Genomic DNA, 24,606 nt, shown 5'->3' on the forward strand with positions numbered 1-24,606 from the left:
ATCTAGGTATATTTTAATATAAAGTTCGTCACAGTGTTTTTTTGACCAATGAGACGAGCCAGCAGGGGACGAGAACAAACCAATAGTCGACGACTTTACTGAGAGGCGGTCACAAGCTGGCGACTGCTGGTTAGTTTGTGCTCTAGAATATTGTTAAGGTTGTGTGGACTATCACAGCGGATTTCGGCCTTATATAATTACATTAAACACAGCTATTGCTCAGCATTTGACCAAGGGAATAATAAATGCACAGAATAATGCACGTATTGCGACAAATATCGCGACGCGTGAGGAACGGAGAAGAGGATGAGATGGTTTCGAGTAGGCCGGCTCGAGATGGCACTATTAATTCAGCAAACAGTCGATAAAACCATCCACCGTTGATCTGTGGAGAAACTAAGTGGTGAGTAGGCTTTGGCCACTTGGAGCCTTTTTTCTTCGTTATGTGTTTATGTTTTTTTTTCTCATTTCGCTAAGCAAGAACGCAGGAACACGGAGAGAGAGGGTGAGGGAGGGAGAGTGAAGCAGAGGAGGAGGAGGAGGATATTTAAAGGGGAAGGTGGGTCAGTGTTTACTACTCGGATATAAAAAAATGATTAGAAATAATTAATAATTGCATCACAAATGTATTAATATCATACAGGTTAAGTTAAATATTTAAAAACATAAATATTTTATGTTGTTGTGATACTTAAAATAATTGTATTATGTCATCAAATGATCTAAATATACACATTAGTGTATGTGGGTGTGTATATTAAACTATTGCGACACTAAATTATATTTTAGAGGCTTCTGTAAATTGTGGCTTAAGCGTTTGATTTATTATTCATTAATTCCATTTTCTTTTGGCTTAGTCCCTTTATTAATCTGGGGTTGCCACAGTGGAATGAACCACCGACTTATCCAGCAAATGTTTTACGCAGCGGATGCCCTTTCAGTCAAGTGGTGCTCGCTGCAGAGCCATTTGAGGAGAGCTGAGCTCCAGCGAGGGGGAGCTTAAGCTTGAGCTCCACCTTTTTTGCACTTCTTCTACGAGTGATGTCACTGGGGGTAGGGTTAGGGGTGGGGTTGGTTCAGTTGCAACCCAGCACTGGGAAACGCCCATACACACTTGTACTTGCATGCACACTCTGCCTATTTATACTATGGCTAATTTAGTTTATTCAATGGGCTTAAAGGGCCATGAAACCCCCTCGTTTCAGCAGGGTGTTTTCACACCTCTACTTTGGAAAAAGTCAGAAAAGTGGGCGTGTCCAGCTCTGTTTAGGGGGGGGTGTCGGAGGAACTAAAGTGGGATGGTGTGGGAGTGTCTATTTGTGCACGCGCGAGTTTCAGAGTCAAAACACACACCCACAGCGGACAATGTGACTGTGTTTACATGGACATCTGTAGTCGAATTATTTGCCAAATTATTAAATGTTGGACTTTAACTGCAGTCTGGCTCTTTCATTCAGGGAATTCATTCATGCCTCTCGCGACAAACGAGATATTTGATTCGAGGATCTGCTCTAAGCGTGTATTTTTCATGCAATGTTTGATACCGCACGGCGAATGAGAGAAAAAAAAACCTCCGCATTTCCCGGAAACCTAGATGCGTACGGCAGGTAGTGTCAGAAAGCCGCGTGTGTTATTCCGGTCACAAAATGCGGTGCTAACATTTCTGCACTCAGTGCAATAGTTAACTTAATTCGATACGAACAAACTGAATAAACAAAGAGCACTGGTCGCTCACTTACCAAATCTGTAGAGACAGGACAATCACCAGCAACTAGAGCCGCGTCTATATGGAGAGAATACTACAAGCGAATCCAGATTTCAGCGTTTGCAGATGAGAACAGCTCTCAGGTAAACAATAATCCCCCTTAGACAAGCAAGTTATTGTTGTCGAGTGTCGCGTACACTGTTAATCCACACGTGATCCAGATAAGCTCTCACAGAGAGAAAATGAAAACGAAAAGCAAACTATAAAAGCAACACTTCACGCTTGTTTTGCCAACACAACGTGGCGTCTTTGTGGTGTAAGCATGGTGACACAAATGAATATTAATGAAGTTGCACAGTAGAGCGCGCTGATTGGTTTGAACCAAGCCTTACTCATGCATTAATGTATCACACTGTAAGACGTAATAAGACTCACTCTGGCACAGACGCCCAGTCTGCACGCTGGAATACAACGCTATTATGTCATGACCGTGACGCAGCTTCAAAAATTCGTTTCAAACAGGAAGTACGAATTTGCTTGAAATAACGCAAAAACAACCAATTTACACTTTTTAGTGAAATATAGGTGTCCTAATAGTGTTTTTAGCAGTGTGGGACACATATACGACTGTCAACAGCTCAAAAAATGTGTTTTGGTGTTTCATGACCCTTTAATGCACAGCTAGTGTTTTTCAGCGACTATGTTTATGTGACTGTTTTCAGTTTCATATGGTTCCTTTTACAGCATCGATGTTGTAACGCAATTACAATACAAACAGTTTAATAGTCTTAAGCATTATTTGGTTTTTAAAGCCTGAAAAGAGACCAAAAAATTATTTAAAAGCAGGTGCCATCATTAGCAGCAGGCTAACACAGAAACTCCATTGAAAATACTGGGGTAAAATTAATTGAATGCAGTGCTTTTTGTTTGGTCTGATACCAACTTTATATCGTATCTCAGCCAAGCAGTGAAGATCACAGTTTTTTTAATGAAATCATATTTTAAACACGGTGATTTTATATGGGATGACAATTAACTGAAAACCCTGCTGCTGGCTGATTAAAATGAAAACTCTGTGTTCATATACCTCATTCACCTATAGCGTATGTTTTTAGACTATGGGTGAAACAAGCACCCGGAGGAAACCCACGCGAACATGGGAAAAACATGCAGACTCCACACAGAAGTGCCAACTGACCCACCCGGGACTCAAACCAGCAACTGTCATGCTGCAAGGCGACAGTGTTAGCAACTGAGCCACCGAGTTGCCTCATTATTATTATTTTGCTTAGAAATTATAAATAAATCTGACATATTCCAATGTCTCAGATTTCTGTTCAAAGCAGTTTGCTGGATCACTGTTACACATTTAGATTAGATTGTTTGACATTATCAGATATATATATATATATATATATATATATTTTCAGTAGTTTTTTGTTTTTCAAAACCATTAATGTTGTTTGTTTTATTACCAATGTAATATTCCAATTTTATTGTGTTTCATTTCTGAATATTTTTTCCACTTACAAGATTATAGCATAATCCAACAATGCTCAGTATTTTCAATACTGGTGTAGAAGGATAAAGCACACAATTCAATTATTCTTTATTTCTATAGCACTTTTACAATGTAGATTTGTTAAAGCAGCTTAACATAGAAGTTCTAGTAAACTGAAACTGTATCAGTCCAGTTTTCAGGGTTTTCAAGTTCAGTTCGGTGCTGTTGAAATTTTACTGCTGCTAATTCAAACACTAAAGAGCAAATCCACCTATGCGCAGCTCCACAAGTCCCAAACCAAGCAAGCCAGTGGCAAGGACTTCACCAATTGATGAAAGTGAAAGGAAAAAAAAACAGGCTAGAAGCATATCATGTTCCATACCTCTGGATAACTCCAGTCCAAAGCTGGTGGAAAGCTTCAGTTGTCAAGAGTATCAAATTAGAAACTCTGAAGACACCATTTTTCTTATAAGCTCATGCTAGCCAAAGTTTGCATTGTTATTACTTTATTTTCATTATAGTGTCAGGTATTAGCTTGTAAAGTTCTCGAAATACTGACATTACTCACAATTGACTTATTCCAAACCACTTTGATTTTGTTTTTGTAATGTTGATCACAAAAGAAGATATTTTGAAGAATGTTGGAATCCATTTCCCTACATAATGTTTGTATTATGGATTCTATGGATGTCAAATGTTAGAGGAAATGTAATGTATTAGATCATTGGTGTCCAGACTTTTTTTGTATGAAGGGCTAAAAACAAATATCAAGAGCCGTGTGCTGAAGGTAAATGTATCAAACTATTTTGCATTAAAGTTGCCATGGCTAATTTCCTAATTTATTTCATATTATTTCAAAATAAAAATAAAAAATGTGACATTAAATGGTATTGTCTTATGCAGTAAATGATACCTTGTAGTAAAAAAAACCCATAAACGATCATATTTATAACACAGTGGAGTTTAATGAATCTACTAGTCAAGCAGAATCTGTCTTTGACTTTGATTTGCTCACCAAAGTCTCTGCATTGTCAGGTAACGGTACATTTAAACAAAATCTGAATAAATACCACCTTTTAATTGAAACCTTTAATTCCAGTCAGCTTTTTACCAGTAAAAGAAATAAGGGATTAAATTTGAATTGAATGTCTTGAAACCATCCCTATCATTCTCCCTCTCTTCTCAGATGGGATGGTGAGCCAAATCAAAGGTTATCATGGGGCAACTTTGGTCTGCAGGCCCTAGTTTAGGCATCTTTGTATTAGATAATGATATCTGTTTAGTTGACCAGGGCAAAATGCTTTTAATAAACATCAAAACATTTATTTTGTTATTGTTTTCATTGGTGCTTATATGGACAGTTGGATTTTAATATTTGTTTGACATATTTCCATTTTCCTCAACACCTGAAAATAGTTTTTAGTTGTATCACATTCACACCAATTAAAGGCTATTATTTATATTTGCAAAGTGCATACACATAAATCATACACCTATTTCTATATTTCTGTTATTACAGCTCTATCAGCTAAAGAAAAGACGAGAGAAGACATTCTGCCTCAGAAAAGGTTTTCTGGCTGAAATGTGAGCAAAAACTCTACCAAACACAAGCCATGGCTGCTACTATTGGAACAAAACCGCAAGACGATTGAGAACCTTCACTACAGCCCAACTTTTTGTCACCAGCTGTGATGGCCAACACTGTTGCTACTCTGGTGGTCCAAACCGAACTCTTAACTTCTCAAACACCTTCCGCCCTTTCTCCTTTTCCTTCCCTACTTCCTTCTGTAGAGGATGGAGAGGAGGACGGAGGGAAAGGAGAAGAAGAGGGCAAAGAGACTGAAACAGTCGTGCTAACAGGTGACTTGGTGACATCATCAACGCCCCCTGTTACAACGGTGGCTCAAAACCCGGAGCATCCATTCCAGTGTCTGGACTGCGGGAAGAGTTTTAAGTGGTCATCCAGACTGGCACATCATCAGAGGAGCCATAACAACGAAAGGCCATATCGTTGTAACATTTGCCCTAAGGCCTTCAAGGGCTCCTCTGCCCTATTGTACCACCAGAGGTGAGAGGTCAACCGATTCAGCACGTTGGTTGATATATGTCTGGTTAATTAATCAAAATTATATAATGTGTTGGTGGTGACGTGTGTTTTTTTATGTATGCTATTTCTACATAATATTGTTTGTATGTTATTTAAGGTCTCATTCTGGAGAGAAGCCCTACAAATGCGATGACTGTGGTAAAGCATTCAAACGCTCCTCTCTTCTACAGGTGAGCCTGTTTTTTGCAAAAAGGCTCAACATTAATTTCTGTAATTCCTACAATTCATTTACAATTCATAAAAGCACAACCTCAAAATAAAACGAGGGAATCAGTTCATTTGCATTTCCTGTTTGGTACAGTAGACATTTTCTGATGGCTAAAGATTGTATGCACCCCTGATTTATTCTTAATGTGCGTTCACACTGAAGTCGCGAGAGCGACAATGCTGTCTGCCTTCACAGCTCCGCTGGCAAGAGCGTTAAATTTCGCTACATTGATCTCGTATTTAAAGGAGCCGTTGCATCAAATCAGTTACATTCCCGCATGAAAACATGCTTTCCAGTGTGAAAATATTGCCTGCCTTTTAAGTTGTTGTGTGTGTCTTTGCTCCATATGCCTGAAATATTCTAAAGCAGCATTAATGCACATCTGTAACTGGCCAGTGACTTTTTTAATGCTTGTCCCTGTGTAAGAAAACATCATAAATAATTAGAAATCCGGCAACCTCAATAATCAAATCCTTGAGAACAACTGTGGTCAAACCAAAGTTCACAAGACTGTGTTCTCTAGACTCCTCCCAAGCGGTGGACTTCAACATTCCGATTGGTTGCTGCTGAATCGTGTCATAGCTCATTACAATAAAGTTGACTTGATTTCAACTCTCCTCAACGCCCACACTGGCAAAGACTCCTCGCTGCTTATTTCCACTGGCTTCCAATTAATGAATGACTTCTGAAAATGAATGACTTCTGGCTACTTTGACACTCTCGCTGCCTTCGGTGTGAACGCACAGTTAGAATTTATGAATATATTGTGTTATAAAATGGGCTTTTCACACTGGGACTAATCCTAGGGTTTCATCCTACCAAATCTCTTTTGGTTCTGGGTAAAAAAGCATTTTATATTAGAAAGCAGAATACTGCCTATTCCCAGGCTTGTGCAACTCCGGAGCAAGATTAATATGACTTTTGCATTGTTAAATTCACAATGCTGTGCCAAACATGTGCAGTGTAAAACAGTGCTGTATTAAAATTTTATGGATAGATGTTTAGCAACAGACAGATAATCCCCTGTCTCAAATTCAAGTGCTTTGGCGAGTTACTGAAACACAGTTTGCTTTTTGTTTAGTGTTTTCAATGAAACTAGGGTGCAATTTTAAATAGTGTGGAAAAGTGACTGTAGCGGAGAAAAGGCTTTATTTTGACCCTTGTAGTCTTAGGGTGCACTCACACTACGCAATTAGAACCATGCCTAGGCGTGTTTCCCGATTCTTTTGACAAGTGTGAGTGCTCCAAATCGGGCCCAGGTGTGGTTCAGTTGGCCGGCCCTGGCCCAGTTGGAAGAGGTGTGCCAGAGAGTGGTTCGGTTGGGCGTTAGCTCGTTATGCTTGTAGTGGGAATGCAAAGCGCACCTGTGCCCGAAACTGAAGACGCAACGTCAATTTTAAGGGACTGTTTTATATGGATTTATTAATCATTATTACTTTTTTAATGGATGAAACCACGACCAAAACGATATAACTAAAGCAATGTCCACTGTGCAACCGTGAAAGTACACCCTATAAGTCCATATCTGATAGCAAATCTAAATATGAGAACGTGTTTAAAAAAAGCTTTTATGTTAACAAGCTTAGGAATGTACAATGTAAAACCTCAGCATTGTGGAATCGTTAACCCCAGGCAAACAATTATCTAACCTGAAGCAAGGCAATCTAGGTTTTCATTTACAGTGTTTAGAATGGCAAAGAGTTTGTTATTTGAAGTGCAAAAAGCCCTGAAGTGAGTTTTCATCAAAGGTATTTGAAAATTGTTTACTTATCGCTTATCACTATGGTTTATATATCCATCAGATTCATCGCAGTGTGCATACGGGTCTACGCACTTTCCAGTGCTCCTACTGCCCTCTGACGTTTAAGTGGAGCTCACACTACCAGTATCACCTCCGCCAGCACACTGGTGAATGTCCGTATCCATGTGACAGCTGCTCCAAGGCCTTCAAGAACTCAAGCAGCCTCCGCCGCCATAAGAATGTACACCTGGGCTTCAAGCCTTACGTCTGTGACGTCTGCAATAAAGCTTTTAGCCAGTCCACTAATCTGCGACAGCACATGCGCATACACACAGGAGAGCGTCCATATATCTGCGGAGATTGTGGGCGCAGCTTCACTCATTCTTCCAACTTGGCGCTGCATCGCATCTCTCACATGGACGGGAAGGGGAAGAGTGCTGGGAAGGCTGGAGGGGTCGGCTCAGCAACTCGTGAGGTGGAGGTGGTGCTGACGGAGGATTTGAACACTGTTGGTATGAGCATTTCCGAAATGGTTGGTCTTGTGGGTGGACAGGAAGGAGCAGTCGGACAGGTGTTCCTGTCTCACAGTACACCCTCACCTGCTACCTCAGGACCAGCCAATCAGAACCTTCTGCCACAACTAACCCTCACATCTACTTCCTCTTCTGTCACAGACACAGATCATATCCACATGAGCAAGGGTGACACATGTGCTAATGTCTTGCTTTTTAGCTGTGGCAGTTGTAATGAGACATTTTCAACACAGATTCACCTTGAAGAGCATCAGACACTACACTTAGATAGCCTCGGCCCAGCAGGTGGTGGAGTGGTTGCTACCGAAAGTTGTACAGAGGCTGACGGAGCTGGGGTGTCACTGGTGGGGGCTACACCATTGTTGGCAGACTTTGAAGAGGTTGTTGAAACTACTACAGTTGCAGACAGTGGGCAAGGTGCAGAGTTATTAGGTCTGGATGCAGTTAGAAATGAATCCGGTCAAGCACAGTATGATCTTCTGCAGACCTTCACTGCATCTGTGAATCAGTTGACATCTGATAACAGCTTGCCAGCTGCACAAGCTACAACAGACTGTACCTACTGCGGGAAGACTTTCAAGACCAGCAGTGGACTGACCAGACATGTGGCACAGGTGAGACCGACGAGTTGCTCCACAGGTTTTTTAAATAAACACTCTTCATTTCTCATGATCTCTTTCTTTTCAAGGCCCATCCTCGCACTCCATCCGATTCGCGTACTCAGTTCAACTGCTCGGCATGTGACCGATCCTTCCCTCTGCTCTCCTCTCTGCTTAACCACCAGCACTCCCACACTCCTGAGCAGAGGCTGCTTGCTGAGGCAGAAGCGGAGGCAGAGATCGTCTGCCCCTCTCTCTCATTGCCCCTGCCCTCCTTAAAGAGAGAGGGAGAAGATGGAGAGAGAGAGATCCATGTCAGTCTGATTGCTGTCACTGAAGAGGGAGAGAGACGAGCCGTGAAACCATCTGCCAAAGCTTCAGGAAAGGGCAGCAGGAGAGGTGGAGGTAGCAAGACATCTGCCGCAAATAACGGTAAGAGAGCTGTAGTGGATATTAATCAATTAATTGGTTTACTTTCAAGTTGTATTTTATTTAATTTAATATACTTTGATGCTAAATGTATTATCAAGCTTTTTGATATCTAGATAAATATAATAAACACTTGACATGATGTGCTTAAACACTGTCTGGTTGTCAAATTTATCTCACGACTCTATTGCTGTGTTCATTCACTACAGAGAGGCCATATCGCTGCTCTGAATGTGGGAAATCATTCAAAGGCTCATCAGGACTTAGGTACCATATGAGAGACCACACTGGGGAGAGACCGTATCGGTGCACAGAGTGTGGCAAGAGCTTCAAACGGTCCTCACTGCTCTCCATACACCAAAGGGTAAATCCAGCTACTTATCAAACTGATGGTTGATTTTTAAACTGAAAGTGATTTTACTGTCTTGCATGGAACACAAATGTAGATATTTGATTTTGCTTTCTATTTTTTGTCCTGTGCAGTTATAATTATGTAATAGCATATATTACAAATATTAATTATATAAGTTATGGTCTGGAGCTGTCAAGTAAGTAAAAGTATTATAAAAGTCGTCTGTATTCTTACAGTGTAATACAATTAAGATATATAAATTAAGAATAGCAATATGAGCTAGCTGTAAATTGTCATCTGTACCTCACTCCAAGCTATATAGAGCACAATTTTAGATAAAATTTGTACACACAATAATTTCAACATTAAAAAATACATTTATCATTTTATGGTGCTGTTTTTCATTAATAATTAATAGTAGAATTTTGCATTTAAAGTAGACTGTTTCTTTAGTTATGTTCTTCTTTTCTTAATCAGCTGTTAACCTCTAAAAATGATTCTCAACCCATGTAGGTGCACACAGGTGTGCGGGCTTTTCAGTGCCCCTACTGTCCACTGACCTTTAAGTGGAGCTCACACTACCAATACCATCTTCGCCAGCACACCGGTGAGCGGCCATATGTATGTCAGGAATGTGGCAAGTCTTTCAAGAACACCAGCTGTCTCCGTCGCCACAGTCAGCTCCACTCTGGTCTACGTCCACATGCTTGCTCGGTGTGCGGTAAGGCTTTCTCTCAGACTTCCAACCTCAAACAGCACGAGCGAACACATTCTGGAGAAAGGCCCTTTCAGTGCTCCCAGTGCCACAAAAGCTTCACCCACTCATCCAATCTGCAGCTGCACCTACGCACACATTCCTCACACAAGGACTTCAAGTGCCAACACTGTGGAAAAGAGTTTGTCATGCTCTCCTACCTGCAGAGGCATTTGAGAACTCATTTGAGAACTTCTGCGGGTGACGTAGCATGTACAAAGGAAGCAGGAAAGGTTGTTAAAGGTAGTGGGGCTTCAGAGACAGCAACGCTAAATGTAAACTTGAATGTACCTGGAGGACTTACCTCATTGTTTCCCACTGATAGTAATTCCACTTTGATTCTTTCACCCCCAAATCTGGACATACCTCCAAACACATCACAGAATTATTTCATGATACAGACAACTTCGGGTTTGCAGCTGATCCCACTGTCCAATCCCACACCAACACAACCAGCCCCACCTCCTCCACCCCCACCACCTCCACAGAATTTCCTGCTTCTTCAATGCCAGTCCAACAATGGAAATCAGCCTAGTCTGATCCTGGTCCCCACAGCATCCAGTACAAACACTCTTCCCACCCCATCAGAACCACAGACCCTCCCCTTGGTTCAGACTATTCCAGCAATGCCCCAAGTTCTGGCAGCACCCCAAATTCAAATCCAGCCATTTCAACCAGTCCAGACACAGCAGAGATTTATTTTGACCAATAATAATGCTCCACTCATTACTCCCCAGCCTCAAAACACATCGACGATTGCTCGTCCCATTTTAGGGAGTCTTGCTCGGAGCAGAAAAGGAGCAACTAGGCGTGGACGAAAGCCCAAAGCTGCTACCCAAAAATCCCCCTCTGCCCTTCACACCACGCCAGTCAAGCAACCATTAAGGTTGTCGTCTGCAGGTTCCACATCGCCCACGATATCCAGTGTCACTTCAGCTGCTTCAGTAAAGACAATGTTCCCAAAGCTTAATGCTAATAATCCACCAGCTGTTTTGCCTGTCAGCACTTGCCAAGTACCTGAAAGCCCTTCTGTTCCTTCAGTTAGCATTATGTCAGTGACACCAAACTCTACACTAACAAACAGTTCCCCCATGTTGAGCAGTGATCCTGAGAGTGTTGCAGTGAAGAAAGCTGTTAAAGAGATATCGAGGGAGCATTTTGTTCTGTGCTTGAAGAAAGAAATGGAAAATGGAGAACAGGGGGATGGGATGGAGGTGAAGGTGGAGATGGGAGGAGAGAATGATGCAGAGCGATCTTATGTCTTGCAGATAGAGGGTGAGCACCAAGAAGAGGGAGAGAATGGTGAGGGAGGAGAGAAGTCATATGTCCTACGGTTTCAGACAGAGGGTGAATGTGAGGGAGAAGCAGGTAAAGATAAGACTGGAATGGTCTCTCTTAACTTACTGCAAGAGTGGACCGAACAGAGTGAGGGACATGGAGCTGCAAATGCTGAGGGAAATGTTGACGTAGAGAAGTCATTTGTGCTTCATTTTCAAACTGAGCCTCAAAATGAGGATGACATTCAGCCAAGCTCGGGCTTCATAGGAGGCCCTGGTGAGGATCTCAGCCTTTCTTGTCATCCTGGGCAAGCCTTGGTACCCCTAGAAGGGCAGGATGTGGTGTTTGAGCTTGGCGACGAGACAAAAATTGATGGAAGCACAGGTGCTGGAGACAGCGTTCAAATGATCGCTCTGATAGAAGGTGAGGGGAACAGTTCTGGAGCAAGAGGCAGTTTTAAAGGTGCTGTTGGGGCAAACTCTGGGCAAATGGAGGGAATCTTTCAGTTAGAGGGCGGAGAAGGCATTGTTATAATTGAAGTTAGCACCAGCAGTTTGAGAGAGAGTGGAATAGAGGCAGCAGATGTAGGACATGCTTTAGTGGAAGGAACTGAGGAAAACCAAACTAATGATGCACAAGGCGGACATGAAGTAATGTCAGAAGAGTTAAAAGTTGCTGAGACTGAGAGCTTATCAACATCAGAGATAGGGCTGATTGGAACTTAGGGCCAAGTGGAACGACTGATATTTAACAATTTGCACCTCTAGACACGGTTTCAAATGCAAAACTACCGGTTGCACATTTGTTTAACAATTCCACACACTGGGTTAATGTAATATTTCTGTCATTTTGAAGTGTTCCAATTGGACGTCTTTAGAGATTAGGAACATGCTGACGGTATTGTACATGACATATGTTAGATCTTGCATAAATCATGCTTGTTTGTTGCACACATAGACATCCTTAGAACACCACTGTGTCTTCTTCCTTTGCTGTTGTCCCCCGCAAGAATGCACTTTGTGGGGATAAAGCATATGTTTCTTGGTTACAGTTGTTCACCTGGCCCCTACGGGGAGCTGTTTCACAAACCACGGTCATCAAATACAGCCCAGCCAAAAACGGTGGTTTCTCAATGAAGGAAATCTCGGCTGCTCTTCTATATTCAGGGTGCACTGAAACAGAATTTTTAAACTAATATGAAATATGAACTATATTCAGCCATGCTGTCATGTTGACAGTGACTGTACAAAGTGAACTTTTGTAAATATGACTACTCTGTTTGTTTTCAGTCTTAATATTGGTACTAGATGACAATTACCAATAAAAATACGTATGAATGTCAGTATTTGTGTTTGCTATATATTTTGTTTACTCAATACTTTGATTAGATTTCATGCACACATGCACATGGGTGATTGTATACTGACAGGTTAATTTAGCATTTCAAAAAACTCTTTATAAACAACAATTCTTTCCAGTATCTTATTGAAAGCATATTCTGTTTTAAAATATCAACATTACATATTTTCAGTATACTAAATGTATGTATTTTTACTTTTTACTAATTTCGAGAGGAGCACGTGATATGATCCACTACAGCTGATCCTTATTGCTAATCATTAGCTAGCCTATCAGGTCATTCCAAAACTATTATAAAGCTGTGGTCACACTAGAGTTTGAGCTTGCAAAATTCTGTCGTGCGGCGCTGCGAAAAGGGGTGGGATTAAAGAAGATGTATGACATTTAAAGAAGCGACCGATTGCTCCTTAGTTTAAATTTCTGTCCAAAGAGGTCATGTTCCTCGATTGGTCTCACGCAGTCAAGTGATGTGATTTCAACTGTCACACCTGTCGCAGGTGCTTGTGTTTCCAGTCTGATGCATTCGCGTGCGTATGAATGGAAGTCTATGGGGAGGAAAGTGCAGTGTGACTGCAGCTTCAATATCCTGCCTAAACTTTATTCCCTATCTTCGTTTTAGGGTTCTCTCGCGGGACAACATAGCGAAGGGTAACAGAAACAAAACTGACAAATCTACTTCTTTTTAGCCAAAAAGCCCACTAGCTAGCATAAATACTGAGCACATGGCACTAAGTAAATCGGGATCAAAATATTTTTTAAATAATCAATAGATTGTCTTTTAAAATTGTGAAAGTATTGACATGGGGAAATAACTCTACTTGTAAGATTTTTCAAATGAAATATTTTCTTAGAGTGAGCGCACAGACATTTTTAGTGCTTCATTTCTTATCAGCAAAGGAAAGTGGCATCATTGCTTGTGTATAACACAGTTGTGAGAGGTAATACTACCAATTTAAAGGCAAAGTATTGCATCGTAACTGAAGCAAGGTTTGCTGACACACATTTTTCTTTAAATGTATATTTTATTTATAGATAGTGAAACACATTACTAGAAGGTATAGGCATGGGACGTTTTCAAGGTATACCACAATTTTGAAAATTCAAGGTTTAAAACCGCCAAAACTTTCTCTTCCTAAGGTATGTGTAAGATTTTTTATTTACTTAGATTTTTTTAGGACAACAGTATCTTTAGCAAAAAAATATCCAAAGATGCCGTTTTAAATTGTAAAGAAATCTGTGTTTTTGAAACTAATGAAGACAGCAGAATTTGATTTAGCCTGACATGAATACTGCTCCAAAATATTATAAATCTTTCAAAAAATAAAATATATTGTTTTCAAAGGGGAAAAAAGTTTTTGTTTTTAGACATTTAAAAAAGAATATATTTTAGAGCAGTAATCACAATATCGTGAAATTTTTAACCAAGGTTATCATACCGTCAAAATCTTATACCGGCCCATGCCTAGAAGATACAAAATAAAGGACAACAAAAACATGTAACAAGAAGCAAATACACTAAGAGTATTTCGTGAGAACTAGTTTCCATTACCAAGTTGGTGGTAGAGACTCGATCAGAAAGAACAAGGTCAAGATGAAGAGGGGATTCCCGCAGTTTAATGAAAATAGGAGAATAGTGCTAGGTCAGTAAAGATAGTATTTAATTTTCTTTAATAAAATAAAGAACATTTCTAATCTAACAAGTGAGATGGAGAGTAAGTCCAGTTCAGAAGATTTTACTGCCTAGCCAGAGATAAAATATATTTTAAGCAATTTAATGTAGAATTAGAAAGATGACTACAATAAAAATAATTATCGCAATAATAAAAATAAAAAAAAAACGATATTTTGATTATGATGGGGGGGAAAGCTCATGATATTTGCAATATGAGACACTTTTTGCATAAAATATTGTATTGTCATGACATGTAACATCATGTGATCTATGAAAATAAGCTGCACATTTGATAGATAAATAATAATTTAAAACATTTTATAGCAGAAAGAAAAACTCGCCCACACGCGGCGCATGCGCTCAAAACGTTGATAGTTAATGAGCGCAAAAACACTACGCATTTTACGCAGGGTCGTATTCCCGAATGAGGATTGGTGGAAATTACATTCCATGTTGAAGAGACAACCCTGTTCCATAAATCCCTCAAACGCTGCAAGTAACATCGACTAGAGGAGGGCATTTCTGCAGCATTTTGTATTTAAAGCAATACGCGCGTCTCTGAAAATCAGGTAAGTAGGTCACGCATGATCTTTAAATTATAGCTATGGGATTGAGCCTTAGAGAAGGCGGCGTTTACCATATAAGGATTAAAAAAATCGACATGAGGGGGACGGAGCAAGCTAACGGTACAACATGCTGATTTAAACCTGTTAAATTGCTTCTCGAACAGCTCCACACACTGAAAGACAGAGGAGCCATAACATCAGTTTTTTTGCTTAACGTCTGAGATGTAATGCAATATTCCCACAAGGCAGGCATACATAAACCACAAAGTCTATCACGTTAAAGTTGTTCTTGCATGTGTTGTTCAGAGCATTGTCACGAAAATATCTGCAAAAACCAAATGTAGAGTGAATTTTTAAGTTCAACTTAAGTAAATGTGTGAATGACTTTTGGGTTTTCTATTAGGTAAAATGGTACGATTGGATCTTGCTGATGTAGTTTTGCGGAGGATGCAGGAGAAGGACATTGAAGCAGTAAAGGCTCTTATTAAGGTGCGATTCAACACACAGACAGTTAAGACAATTTTATTTTAACGCTCATACACACACACAAACACACACATACATACATACATACATACATACATACATACATACATACATACATACATACATACATACATACATATATACTGCTGTTTGGGGTCAGTAGGATTTTTTAAAAATAATAAGCTGCTCGCCAAGGCTGCATTTATTTGATCAAAAATACAGTACAAAATTGTGAAAAGTTACAATGGAAATGTTGTACTATAGAATAACTGTTCAAAAGTATAATTTAATTCAGTAATTTATTCCAGTGATTTTAAAAATGAATTTTTTGCTTCATTACTCCAGTCTTCAGAGTCGCATGATCCTTCAGAAAACATGCTAATATTAGTAATAATAATAATACTTATTATTATTATTATTATAAATAATAATAATGCTAATAGTAATAAAAACAATAAAGACTGGAGTAATCATTTATTTTGAAACTAACTACATACAATAACAAACCAGTTATTTAAAATTGTAATAAAAATGTAACAATTTTATATATATATATATATATATATATATATATATATATATATATATATATATATATATATATATATATTTAATGAATGCCTTCAAGAACAGAATAATTTTCTTTAAAAAAAAAATATGTATGTTTATGTATGTATGTATGTATGTATGTATGTATGTGTGTGTGTATATATATATATATATATATATATATATATATATATATATTAGTGCTGTCAATCGATAAAAAAAAATTCACACTTTTTTTTTTAAATATCGCGATTAATCGCATTTAAAAGACTGAAACTTGTAATTTTGCCTGTTCGAATGTAAAATTAACGTAAACGCAAGACAAATACTATTTAAATCCAAAATATAATTTATTATTAGAATTGTTGTTTAACTTGTAATACATATTTCTTCATGTAAACAACATACCCACAATAAACTATCAAGATCCTGGCTTGACAGCCATATTTATTAAAGAAATAAAAACACAGGCATGTTAATGCCATTTGAATTTCAAAACAACCAATGCCAATAAAGAAAACATTGATTTCCATGTTAGATTCTAAGTGGACTGCAAAAAATGCCAAAATACAAGAATTACAGATATGGAAAATTAAAATAATATTAATAAAGTATTGAATACAAACAATTGCACTCAGGGCTGGAATGGGACAAAAAAAATCGGCCCTGGCATTTTGGGCCAGAGCGGCCCACTAAATCAATCAAAATGCTCCCCATCTGTGCATGCCCTTGAATGTGTTTACCAACTCCCATTCTATAAAAGCACAAAAGCCATATATAGGAAATAACAAGAGTTGACAAGTTAAAAACTTAATTTTTTAAAATTTATTATTACAATAAAATTATAATCCACACTGAAAATGTGTGTGCCTGTGTGTTTTGAGGGAGCCTAATAAATAATGAACCTGAAAACTGCCTGCTGATGCACACAGTTAATGTTGATTAATAAAATAAAGATAAATAATAAAAGCAATGTGTCAGAGACCCTAAAAAAATGTTTAACTCAACAATGAAACATCAAACGTAGCTAAAAGATTTTACATTGTCAATTAAATGAACTTAAACAATTAAAAAAATGCAACAAATATTTGTTTCTGCCTGAACTACAAAACTAAATGTAAAAAAAAGTTGCTTAAGTTGCACACTAGTTTGGTCATGTATAAATATCATTATATTAACCATATTGTATAAATATTATTGTCACTATAAGCCTACATCATGCTGACAATCAAAAACCCAATGTCATGCTATCTCATGCGATTGTCTTCTGACCAAGTGCATCTTAAAAAACATGAATGACACCCCTCATAGAGCTTGAGAAGCAGACATTTTTTATAATTTGTAAAATAAGGGTGCAACAATGTGTGCAACAAACAAGCCTGATTTATGCATCACAGGTTCTCATGAGCCGGCAGCCAGCTCTCTGCAACTCTCACATGGTCGCCCACTGAAGCTAAGCAGGGCTGCCCCTGGTCAGTACCTGGATGGGAGACCACATGAGAAAGCTAGGTTGTTGCCGAAAGTGGTGTTAGTGAGGCCAGCAGGGGGCGCTCAACCTGCGGTCTGTGTGAGTCCTAATGGCCCAGTATAGTGATGGGGACTCTATACTGTTCAGTTCGGATGAGACGTTACACCGAGGTCTCGACTCTCTGTGGTCGTTAAAAATCCCAGGATGTCCTTCGAAAAAGAGTAGGGGTTTAACCCCTGGATGCTGACCAAATCTGCCCACTGGCCTCTGTCCATCATGGCCTCCTAACCCTCCCCAAATCATAATTAGCTTTATCACCCTCTCTCCTCTCCACCAATCAGCTGGTGTGTGGTGTTAGGGTTAGGGTTAGGGTTGGCGCAAAATGGCTGCAATCGCATCATCCAGGTGGATGCTGCACACTGGTGGTAGATGAGGAGATTCCCCCCCCATTGTGTAAAGCGCTTTGAGTGCCCAGATGAGTGCTTTATAAATGTGAGGAATTATTATTATTGTTATAGCTGTGTTTCCATCCAAAAATGCTATTTAAATTTATGCGTAAAACAGGAATATCGCATAAAAGAAGTTCAAATAAAGCAGCCTTTCCATCCAACGAGTCAAAGAGAACAAAATATCTAAAATGTGCATAAACTTCAGCTCAGTAAAGCAGACTACGCGGAATATCGCTATTTACTGATGTTTTGTTGTTAAACTAAATAAAAATGTACATTATCGATGCTGTAAAAGATACTTTATGAAATAAAAAATATTTGCATCAATCTTTTGCCAGAGAATTTCATTGGCTGAACAACACATGAGTGCATATAACCCAATCATAACACAACACAGTCTACATCAGCTTTGTGTGACTGAAACAATTTTAAAACATAACTTTACCTGTACGTCATCCTTCCTTCAGCATGAAATAGTAGCTCCAATATGTCTCAGAATTTTAAAAAGTTTTGATTCAGCCTTTGTTTTTACCGCTGTCTCTCTCTCTCATGTGCTGCGTTCACATTCAAACGGCGGATCTGCGTGAACGGGGTGCGCAGATGTACAAATCTACATTTGTTGATAGACAGTTTGGGCTAATTATCAGAATTATGGGAACTGTATTTAATTGGATGAACATTTTTTAGTTCAGTATATAAATTGCATATAAACACATTTAGATAATTTACTGTAATCATTACTATTGTAATATTAAGAGATTTTCAACCAGCACAAGAAATATTTCTGAACACAATCACCTACTGCACCATTAATTAAAATGTAATTTGAAAACATCTGTACTTTTCTAAAGATGCATCCTATGGCTGAAAAATAGTAACTATTATTTTGCTGATGCTGTAGGATGACATATTTAAGTGTACAAATTATTTTACTAAAATAATAAAGATCAATGCTTTCTTTTCTCTCTGTGGCCCCTCTTATTCTGACTGTGCTTTCAGGAAGGATGTGAGGGAACGGAGAACCGCCTGATTCTTCACCTTCTGACCCGTCCGCTTGCTCTCCTCCTGCTGGCCATCCTCTCCTCCATCCTGCGCTGCGTGCTGCACTCTTTCGTTTTGGCCTTGGTTATTCCAGTCTTCATCTCTGTCATCTACCTCAAGCTCACCATCCCGCGATCGGCAGGCATCTTGGGCTCATGCAGACCATACTGGGACTACATTGGCAGCAGCTACCATGCAGACACAGAACCAGATCTACCCAATCCTCACCTGGGCAGAGCCAAGCTGACTACCAACCAGGAGAAAACCAGACGGCGCAAAAAGGCCAAAGAGAAGGAGAAGATGAATGAGAGAGAGCAGGTGGATGAAGATGAGCTGAAGCAGAGGGCCAAGGTTGCTGGAGAGGTGTGGGTGGCAGACTCTGATGGGGAGATTGTGGGATGCGTGGCTAGAGATGGTTGGAGTCGGGACGGTGTTTGTAGGGTCTGCAGGCTGGTGGTCCAATGTTGGTACCGCAGAGAAGGACTGGGCAGACTATTGGTGCAGGGCCTGGAGTCAAGAACAAAGCAGAAAGGCGTATGCCGGGTCTATGCACACGTGCCAATCCCTTCCAAAGTGGGCGAAGCTTTTTTTAGGAGGCTGGGTTATCGTCTGCAGGGTGAGACCGCAGGGATTGAGGAAGAGGAAGAGGACGATTATGAAGACCCAGAGAAGGGCTGGCTGGGGTACCCTTTAACTAAAGTGTTTGTTAAAGATCTTTAGTGGGATCGAAAGGATTTAGAGAAGCTGATGAAGAATGCAAGGAATATTCTGGATTCAAAACAAGTTAAACTCTTTCAGCCTGGAATTCTCAATATCATGATTGTCTCTTGATAGGTTGAGTGTTAAGCCTGATTTATACTTCTGCGTCAAGTGACCGGCCTAACCCACGGCGCAGGCAACGCGTGTAGCTGTGCATTTATACTTCTGCGCGCTGTCTCTGTCGGTCTGCATTAACACTTCCAAAACACTAGTGGGCAGTGAGGTGTTAATGTTCCTCTGTGTCGAGTTTCTTCTCTGCGTTTTTGCTTTTCCTGAACACTTCCGGGATGTACAAGTGGCTCAAACTCGCTCATTTTGAGGCAGGAACCGGCGGACGTGCAACAACTTTAACTATGAGGTAAACACAAAACAAAACTTTCCATCCGGAGCTCCTTCACGGGACTCCATACTTGTAAACAATCGATCGCGTTATTCGCGCGGCTCTCGGTCCCGCCCAGACTCGTCAGCGCTACCAAGCCGGCCAATCACAGAGCTTACGCTACGCGTCGTTGCGACGTGTAGTTACATTTTTTGAGAGGTGCACGTCAGTGACGGCGATGGCCACGGCGAAGGGCTATGCGTCAGCGCCGTAGCATACGCCGACGTTTGACTCAGAAGTATAAATCTGCCTTTAAGCCCAACTGATTAGATTAGATTCGTATTTGTGTGGTGGGACGTCCCAGCCTTATTCTGCAGTATGGAAGTGCGCTCGTTTTTATAATTGTTTTAGAACTTTCGACACAGTGTCCTATGGGAGAAATGACTAGCAATAATAAACATCAGAAAACGGCCAAACTACCTGCTCTACAAACAAGTTTGTTCATGGGTTGACAAAGTAGAAGAATATAATTCGAAAAATATCAGATTGCAACATCAAGCAGCGTAACAAGCTGTTTTTAACATCTAAAAATGAATATGCGTATTTCACGTGGCCGCCATTTTAAAAATTGAAAGCAAGGCTGCGGTGGGAAGAAACCTGGAAGTATAGGATTAGCAGTACAGTAAACATTGCAACAACATACCGTAGACTACAAACCTCCAGCTGTTGCCGTGATTTCAAAGTGCTGATATTATGGAAACAACACTTTAATATTCAGTTAAGTTTAATTAAGAAATTGAAAGCATATTAGGCATCAAACAAAATCCCAATCTCTTTAAGAGTAATACGGTTAAGTGTCCTCCTAAGCTTTAGTTCATGGCACCAGGCAAGTACAGTGGGGACGCTTCTCTGCTTCAGCTTAAGCCTAGTTCACACTAGAGGATTTTAAGCCTGATTTAAGCCCGATTTGGAAGTTAACGAGCTCGCCGACAGATCGGGCTGTGATCGGGAAAAAATCTGCGGGTGCACGGCGCTTGCCGCTCTTTATGTGTGAACTACTGAACAACGCATCAACGAGGCTCGCTGACGCGTCGCCGACACCTCGCAGATGGAAATCCAACATTTAGCATGCGATGTAGTGACGAGCTGCAGCCAATGAGAGAGCATATCAGCATGAGCTGAATGCCTGTGTGCTTAGGAGCTCAACAGAAACCTCTGTGATTGGTCAGAATGGGCATCAACGCACTCGCTTCATTCTGTGTTAACACAGACATGAGAGTAGGCTATATTAACAGTGGAACTAGAATTCCGTCACTATTAGAATTACCATACTGCTCATTCTGACCGTTCTCATATAAAACGCCATATTGTCACAACATATTTACATTCAAAGCTATTATTGAGATATTAAAGGGGTGGTCCACTACGATCTCATATTTTAAACTTTAGTTGATGTGTAATGTAGCTGTGTGAACATAAACAACATCTCTGAATGTAAAAAGTTCTAAGTTCAATGCAAAGGGAGACCTTGGTTTTTACAGAGTTAGCTTAGCAAAGCCTACAATGAACGAATTTTGGGTACTACAAAAAAATACTTCCGCCCCCTGTGACATCACAAGTTCGTTTACTGCGCATCCCACACTGCGCATGCAGGTAAGGGCCGTGGCCAGAAGCACTGTAAAGTTATAGCAGAGATTAAGCTTAAAAATGCGTCTTAATGCTGCTGTTTCCACAGAGCTTCGTCTGTTTCTGTATTTGGGCTTCCAAAGGACACGACACAAAGACAGAAGTGCCTTCAGTTCAATATTAATTATCTAGAATTATAAAATACTCAGCAAGCATGATTTGACAAAACAGCTCCAGAATCTCTCCCAGTTCAGTGCTGGATTCGGCTAAAATCTCTTTAAAGCAGAAGTTGTAAGCTACAAGTAAGTGTTTTTATTTGTTAAAATTTATCATGACATGGCATGCTGTAGCAATGATGTAAACAATGCGAAATGCTGCTTTGCGGGCAAACGATTTAGCTACAAATTCATATTTATCAGCCAAACTGCTGTAACACACACTCACTCCACCAGCACGTTCGTGTCTCTTATGTGTGTGCGCACGGGACTGCACTAATAGTCTTCAAGGAGCTCCATTTGTTTCACATCTCAGATAATGAAGTCGCAAAAGATATGTGGATGATTCATATTACTTACACCTGCATATTCCGGATACTCGTGAAAGACGTCATACGCATAGAGTTAAAGAAATACAGATTAGCTTACCTGACTAGTGGTCGCAGCAGAATAATAAATCAAGGCTCAACAGGTAGCATCTCACATCTTGTGCTTTATTCTTCTGTCACGATATATTACAGAAAATAACTTAATCCAAGCATCAGAGAAAAAGAAAGTCCCGCGCACATGCGCTTGCTAAAGAAAGTTTACACATTCACACACACATAAACGCACACACACGCGCGGTTAAAGGAGCCGCACCCCATTTTCACTCCTTAGTTACTGACACTTGTCAGATGTTATTTTAGAGAGCGGGCGCGAGGTTGACTGCATGTTTACACAGCAGAAAAGCGTGTGCTTTTACGGGCGTGACGTGGAGCTGATCAGCCAATAGCAGCACATTATGATGATGACCAATCAGTTTCACTTAAGGGCGGGCCTTTTAGAGGAACTAGGAAATATGACAGCCGTTTTCTTGTTAGCTGAGTAGCTGTGTATAATCAAAGTGAGATGTATGAAAAAATTACGCGATTTCCTTCAAGTGAACCATAAGCACACATTAGTTTGCATCTTATAAACACAACCAAGCCTTAAAATTACATTCTGGACCACCCCTTTAAAATTAAGCTTTGAATGTCTGGCATCATATTTAATGACGCCATTACCCTAAAAATATCATCTTTTTTTGGTAATACAGCCTATAAATATGCAGTTAAGATACTAGACCATGCAAAGGTCTTGGCTTTCATTTTCACTTTCAAACAGGAGCTATTTCACGGCACAGAAAATGCTGTTTTGAAAGATGTCTGAAGTAAATTGATGTTTTTGCTATCAGAAAGTTTTGTTTATGTTAGAAGGAAGTTGTTAGGCAAAAATGCACACATATTTAAAGTCACAGTGAAAAGTATCAGACATGCATGCAGTCATTTTGACCAATATGGTAATTTTAAGGCAGAAATGCTCAGCTCTTTACTGTTTTGTAATAAAAAAAAATGACAATGTCAGAAAGAAATACACTGATAGTTAGAAAACGGCAGGGTGTTATTTGTTAGTTTTATTTCAAAGAGTTATAGAATTACAAAAATTAAAAACTCTCTGTGTATCTATCCACTGGAACCTTGCAGATGAGTGATTAATCCGCTGATAAATCTGCTGATTTGACGATGTTTTTAAATGCTTTCTCCAAAGCTTGAAACGCTGTCAGTGATGTAATCAGCACACAAGCAGCCAATAGTGTTCAGCTTTTTCTGATGACTCCTCCCTCAAATTTTCATTGGCTGTGGTTTGGTAGCTTGAATGAGCTGATGGGGAATGAGTTGTTGTCAGATCATGTAGTGTGTGACCTCCCTCTTGTGGATCATTCACGGAGTGTTGCGTAGTGTGAACACCACAGAGATTAAAAGACACAAAGTCAAGTCATGTAGTGTGAACGGCACAGCGATCTGCTGATGTTTAAAATCCTGTAGTGTGAACTAGGCTTTATGTAACCCGGTGAGCAATAAAACACTGCAGTGCTCTGTAGCACACCCTTGTGTTGTCTGTAATAGTGTTGTCCCGGTACAGAAATTTTAAAGACGTCCATTTCTGTGATTGGTTGTGAAGGTCATCAGTTCAACGATCTTCATTGAGTGCAAGTAGAGATACACGGACAATAGAGCGTTTAAAGCCGCAAAGATCAGTGGATCGCTCATCTGTGTTTGCATTCTGTAAACAATAGTGAAGTGCAGTGAACTGATGACCTTCACGGCCAATCACAAACGTTTCTGTTGAGCACTGGGGTCCGTTCTTTGTACGTGGATTACTCAATTAGCTGGATTTGGTAATTGACGATTTGACATGATCCAGGATCATGTTGTCCAAAAGTTGTTGTCATAGCAACAGTTCTGGTTGTTCAAACCTGCTCGGAAGTAGGCTCATTAAAACAGGATTAGATCGGGTCAGTTCAAGCAAAGATTGTACTGAAAGTATGTAACTAATTCTGATATTTTCTTACAGTAGTAATTATATAAACGTAAAAATAGAGAATGTAATTTTTAAAACTATATATATATATATATATATATATATATATATATATATATATATATATATATATATTAATAAAATATATGGCATCTGCACACAGAAATAAAAGTACGAAGACTGCCACCTGGTGGTTTAAATAGAAAAATGATTGGTAAGAACTTTTTAGATACAATCGCTTATTAGTACAATTTGTGTATGAAAATAGACATCCACCATATTCAACTTTTTTTAAGGAATAACACATTTATGCAGTCATGAACATGTCTTCACAGCTAATATGACGGTGATTTGATGTTTCACAAAAGTTGCAGACACCTTTACCAACATAAAAATGCTTTTGTGATGCTAAATTAATTTAAACATACAGTTTTTCTTTACACCGATTAAGAAATCGGCTACTATAATACTATGACTAATATAATAAAGAAAATCCTCTCTAACTGTAAAACTAAATAAATTGCTAAATACTCTTGACTCATGAAAG

The 24,606-nt window shown here is 39.6% G+C and overlaps 2 protein-coding genes across 8 annotated transcripts; both read left to right on the forward strand.

Moving 5' to 3' along the window:
- The first annotated feature begins 97 nt into the window (after positions 1-97).
- Positions 98-12,549, forward strand: znf628 (zinc finger protein 628). 6 transcript variants are annotated; one of them, XM_021466863.3, is made up of 8 exons: positions 98-403; positions 478-559; positions 4,726-5,274; positions 5,411-5,483; positions 7,324-8,409; positions 8,484-8,826; positions 9,033-9,187; positions 9,689-12,549. In XM_021466863.3, exons 3-8 carry the CDS (start codon positions 4,898-4,900, stop codon positions 11,930-11,932), a joined length of 4,278 nt encoding a protein of 1,425 aa, XP_021322538.2. In that variant the 5' UTR covers positions 98-403; positions 478-559; positions 4,726-4,897; the 3' UTR covers positions 11,933-12,549. The 6 variants fall into 6 exon arrangements, with proteins under 6 accessions (XP_021322538.2, XP_073782026.1, XP_068070198.2 ...); XM_073925925.1 differs by having other exon boundaries at positions 8,580-8,826; XM_068214097.2 differs by having other exon boundaries at positions 482-559.
- Positions 12,550-14,683: 2,134 nt separating this feature from the next.
- Positions 14,684-24,128, forward strand: nat14 (N-acetyltransferase 14 (GCN5-related, putative)). Of its 2 annotated transcripts, NM_001045344.1 has the most exon segments (4): positions 14,684-14,807; positions 15,208-15,293; positions 18,756-19,639; positions 20,188-20,351. In NM_001045344.1, coding segments are annotated over 2 exon segments (843 nt in total). In that variant the 5' UTR covers positions 14,684-14,807; positions 15,208-15,212; the 3' UTR covers positions 19,518-19,639; positions 20,188-20,351.
- Positions 24,129-24,606: the final 478 nt, after the last annotated feature.

Source organism: Danio rerio, chromosome 16 (assembly GCF_049306965.1).
Source record: "Danio rerio strain Tuebingen ecotype United States chromosome 16, GRCz12tu, whole genome shotgun sequence".
Classification (NCBI taxonomy): Eukaryota; Metazoa; Chordata; class Actinopteri; order Cypriniformes; family Danionidae; genus Danio; species Danio rerio.

What these genes read in the sequence shown, in the direction of transcription:
- znf628 (XM_021466863.3), top strand. Translation starts at nt 4,898, where the DNA reads ATGGCCAACACTGTTGCTACTCTGGTGGTCCAAACCGAACTCTTAACT. An exon ending in GCCCTATTGTACCACCAGAG is followed by an intron (nt 5,275 to 5,410) that starts GTGAGAGGTCAA and finishes ATGTTATTTAAG; the next exon opens with GTCTCATTCTGGAGAGAAGC. An exon ending in TGCTCTCCATACACCAAAGG is followed by an intron (nt 9,188 to 9,688) that starts GTAAATCCAGCT and finishes CAACCCATGTAG; the next exon opens with GTGCACACAGGTGTGCGGGC.
- nat14 (XM_073925293.1), top strand. Translation starts at nt 15,213, where the DNA reads ATGGTACGATTGGATCTTGCTGATGTAGTTTTGCGGAGGATGCAGGAG. An exon ending in CAGTAAAGGCTCTTATTAAG is followed by an intron (nt 15,294 to 18,755) that starts GTGCGATTCAAC and finishes CTGTGCTTTCAG; the next exon opens with GAAGGATGTGAGGGAACGGA.